This window comes from Nicotiana tomentosiformis, chromosome 7, assembly GCF_000390325.3.
Source record: "Nicotiana tomentosiformis chromosome 7, ASM39032v3, whole genome shotgun sequence".
NCBI lineage: Eukaryota > Viridiplantae > Streptophyta > Magnoliopsida > Solanales > Solanaceae > Nicotiana > Nicotiana tomentosiformis.
In genome coordinates this window covers 6,264,482-6,267,519 of record NC_090818.1, presented here as the reverse complement: position 1 = coordinate 6,267,519, position 3,038 = coordinate 6,264,482, and the positions used below count along the sequence as shown (strand labels likewise).

The 3,038-nt window shown below is 48.7% G+C and overlaps 1 protein-coding gene across 1 annotated transcript; it reads left to right on the top strand.

Annotated features, from left to right (window-relative positions):
• Positions 1-783: 783 nt before the first annotated feature.
• Positions 784-2,097, top strand: LOC138895209 (uncharacterized). The gene is made up of 2 exons (XM_070179875.1): positions 784-829; positions 1,550-2,097. The coding sequence occupies exons 1-2, from the start codon at positions 784-786 to the stop codon at positions 2,095-2,097; spliced, it is 594 nt and encodes a 197-aa protein (XP_070035976.1).
• The last annotated feature ends 941 nt before the right edge of the window (positions 2,098-3,038 follow it).

Sequence of the window (3,038 nt, the reverse complement as noted above, 5' to 3'; positions counted from 1 at the left end):
AGAGGCCAAGGCAGAGGCCGAGGGAAGGCTCCAGCTCGTGGTAGAGGGAGAGGACGTCCAAGATTTGCCCTAATTATGCGACCAGAGGGTCCAGTAGAGGACCCTATTATAAAGGAGCAGGGAGAGGTTCCTGCAGCAGAGCCAGCCCCGGTGGATTTCATGTCTTCACCGGGATTCTGCAAGGTCATGGGCTATATGGTGCGGTTCATGGATTCTATGACTTAGGATAGTTTATTTGCAGCAGACCCAGCCACATCTGAGGCGAGAGGCAGAGCACAGACCCCTACCTCTCAAGATCCTGGGCATGTAGCTGCCATATATCAAACCTTGGGCGCACTACCCGTGGGCGGGGCCCAACCAATTGCAGCAGCTATACCTGAGCCCAGACCAGTTGCGGCCGGTGAGCCGCATAAGTTATTGGACAGATGGACCAGGCTGCATCCTCCTATCTTTGGAGGTGAGAAGAATTAGGACCCCCAGGACTTTATTGATCGGTGCAAGGACATACTGCATAACATGAGGATATTGGAGTCCTACGGGGTGGACTTTACCACCTTTCAGCTGGAGGGTAGGGCCCGTAGATGGTGGCAGTCTTATCTTCTTGGCAGACCAGCTGGTTCTCCTCTCATGATTTGGGACCAGTTCACACGCTTCTTCTTCGACAGATATATTCCACCCACTTAGGGGGAAGAGTTGCGATTTCAATTCGAGTAGGTGCAGCAGGGCCAGATATCGGTGACCGACTATGAGGTGAGATTCTCTGAGTTGTCTTGCCATGCACTCATGATACTTCCTACCAATGTAGAGAGAGTGCGTAAGGTTGTTGCAGGTTTGCACTATGGTATTCAGGAAACTATGGCCCAAGAGGTTGAGATCGGAACTTCTTACGAGCTAGTTATGGAGATAGCTCGGAGGATCTAGGGTGTCCGTCAGCGGAGCCGAGAGCAGGTGACAAGGGATAAGTGGTTTCGATATTCTTGAGAGTTCAGTTGTGCCCCGACTGGGGGCAGGGGTCAGTTTGTGAGGGGTCAGTCTAGCAGGCCTACATATCCAGCACCGCCGCCTCCTCGGGGTGCTCCAGTGCGGCCTTATTTCAGCGCCATTCTAGAGATCTCCTACCGTCCACTAGCTATTCAGGGTTTCTCTAGTGGGACTTCAGGCTATCAGGGTCAGCCTTGAGGTTAGCAGTTTGCCATACACAGAGGTTGTTTTGAGTGTGGGGATCTTGGTCACGTGAGGAGGTTTTACCCCAGGCTTCGGGGCAAGGTAGTGCAGTAGGGTCAACAACCTATGATTACAACACCAGCTGCCCCACTAGCCTTCTGGCCACCCAAAGGTAGAGGGTAGGTGGGTAGGGGCCGTCCTAGAGGTGGAGGCCAGCCAGGCGGCGCTCCATCTAGATTCTATGCCTTTCCAGCCAGACCAGATATAGCAGCCTCAGATGCCGTGATCACAGGTATTATTTCTGTCTGGGGTAGGGATGATTTGGTACTATTTGATCAAAGATCTACATATTCATATGTTTCATCTCTGTTTGCTTATTTCCTAGGTGTTCTTCGCGAGTCCTTGGGTACTCCTGTTTATGTGTCCACTGCAGTGGGCGATTCTGTTGTTGTGGATCGGGTCTATCGGTCATGTATCGTGACTTTCTATGGTTACAAGACTAGAGAGGATCTTATATTGCTTGATATGACCAACTTTGAGATCATCCTGGGCATGGATTGGTTGTCCCAATATCACGCCATCCTTGATTGCCATGCCAAGACGGTTACCTTGGCGATGCGAAAGTTGCCTAGATTGGAATGGAAGGGTTCATCCGTCAGTGCATCTTGTCGGGTTATCTCTTTTCTGAAGGCTCGACACATGGTCGAGAAGGGTTATTTGGCTTATCAAGATTATATTCGGGATAGTACTACAGAGACCCCGGCAATTGATTCAGTGCCCGTGGTTCGGGAATTCTCCGAGGTGTTCCCTTCTGATCTTCCAGGCATGCCACCAGATCGTGATATTGATTTCTGTATTGATTTGTCTCCAGATACCCAGCCTATCTCTATTCCACCGTACCATGGCTCAGAAGGAGTTGAAAGAATAGCATGAGGAGTTGCTAGCAAAGGGGTTCTTTAGACTGAGTGTGTCACCTTACGGATGTGCATTGATTACCACCAACTAAACAAATTTACCATTAAGAACAAGTACCCGTTGCCGCGTATTGATGATTTGTTTGACTAGTTGCAGGGTGCCGGGGTGTTCTCTAATATTGGCTTGAGATCGAGGTACCATCGGTTGAAGATTTTTGATTAGGATGTTCCAAAGATGGCTTTCCGGACTAGATATAGCCACTATGAGTTTCTAGTGATGTCTTTCGGTTTGACTAACTCCCCGATGACGTTTATGGATTTGATGAATCGGTTGTTCAGGCTATATATTGACTCATTTGTTATTATCTTCATTGATGACATTTTGATCTACTCGCGTAGCATGGAGGAGCACGTGCATCATTTGAGAGCGGTGCTTCAAACCTTGCGGGAACAGAAGCTATATGCTAAGTTCTCTAAGTGTGAGTTTTGGTTAGATTCTGTAGCATTCTTGGGGCATGTTATATCAGGCGAGAGTATTAAGGTAGATCCCAAAAAGATCGAGGCAGTTCAGAGTTGGCCTCGTCCTACCACATCGACCGAGATTAGGAGCTTCTTGGGGTTAGCAGGTTATTATCGACGGTTTGTGGAGGGCTTCTCATCTATTGCAGCACCTTTGACTATATTGACCCAGAAGGGTGCTCCGTTCTGATGGTCTGACGATTGTGAGGCGAGGTTTCAAGAAGTTTAAGACCGCCTTGACTTCAGCACCAATGTTAGTGTTGCCTTCTGGTTTAGGGATGTATACCATGTATTGTGACGTTTCACGCGTTGGCCTGGGTTGTGTATTGATGTAGGAGGGGCGAGTTATTGTATATGCTTCACGTCAGCTGAAGCCCAATGAGAAGAATTACCCCGTACATATTTTTGAGTTGGCTGCGATTGTTCATGCTCTCAAGATCT

What these genes read in the sequence shown, in the direction of transcription:
- LOC138895209 (XM_070179875.1), top strand. Translation starts at nt 784, where the DNA reads ATGATACTTCCTACCAATGTAGAGAGAGTGCGTAAGGTTGTTGCAG. An exon ending in AGTGCGTAAGGTTGTTGCAG is followed by an intron (nt 830 to 1,549) that starts GTTTGCACTATG and finishes CTTATTTCCTAG; the next exon opens with GTGTTCTTCGCGAGTCCTTG.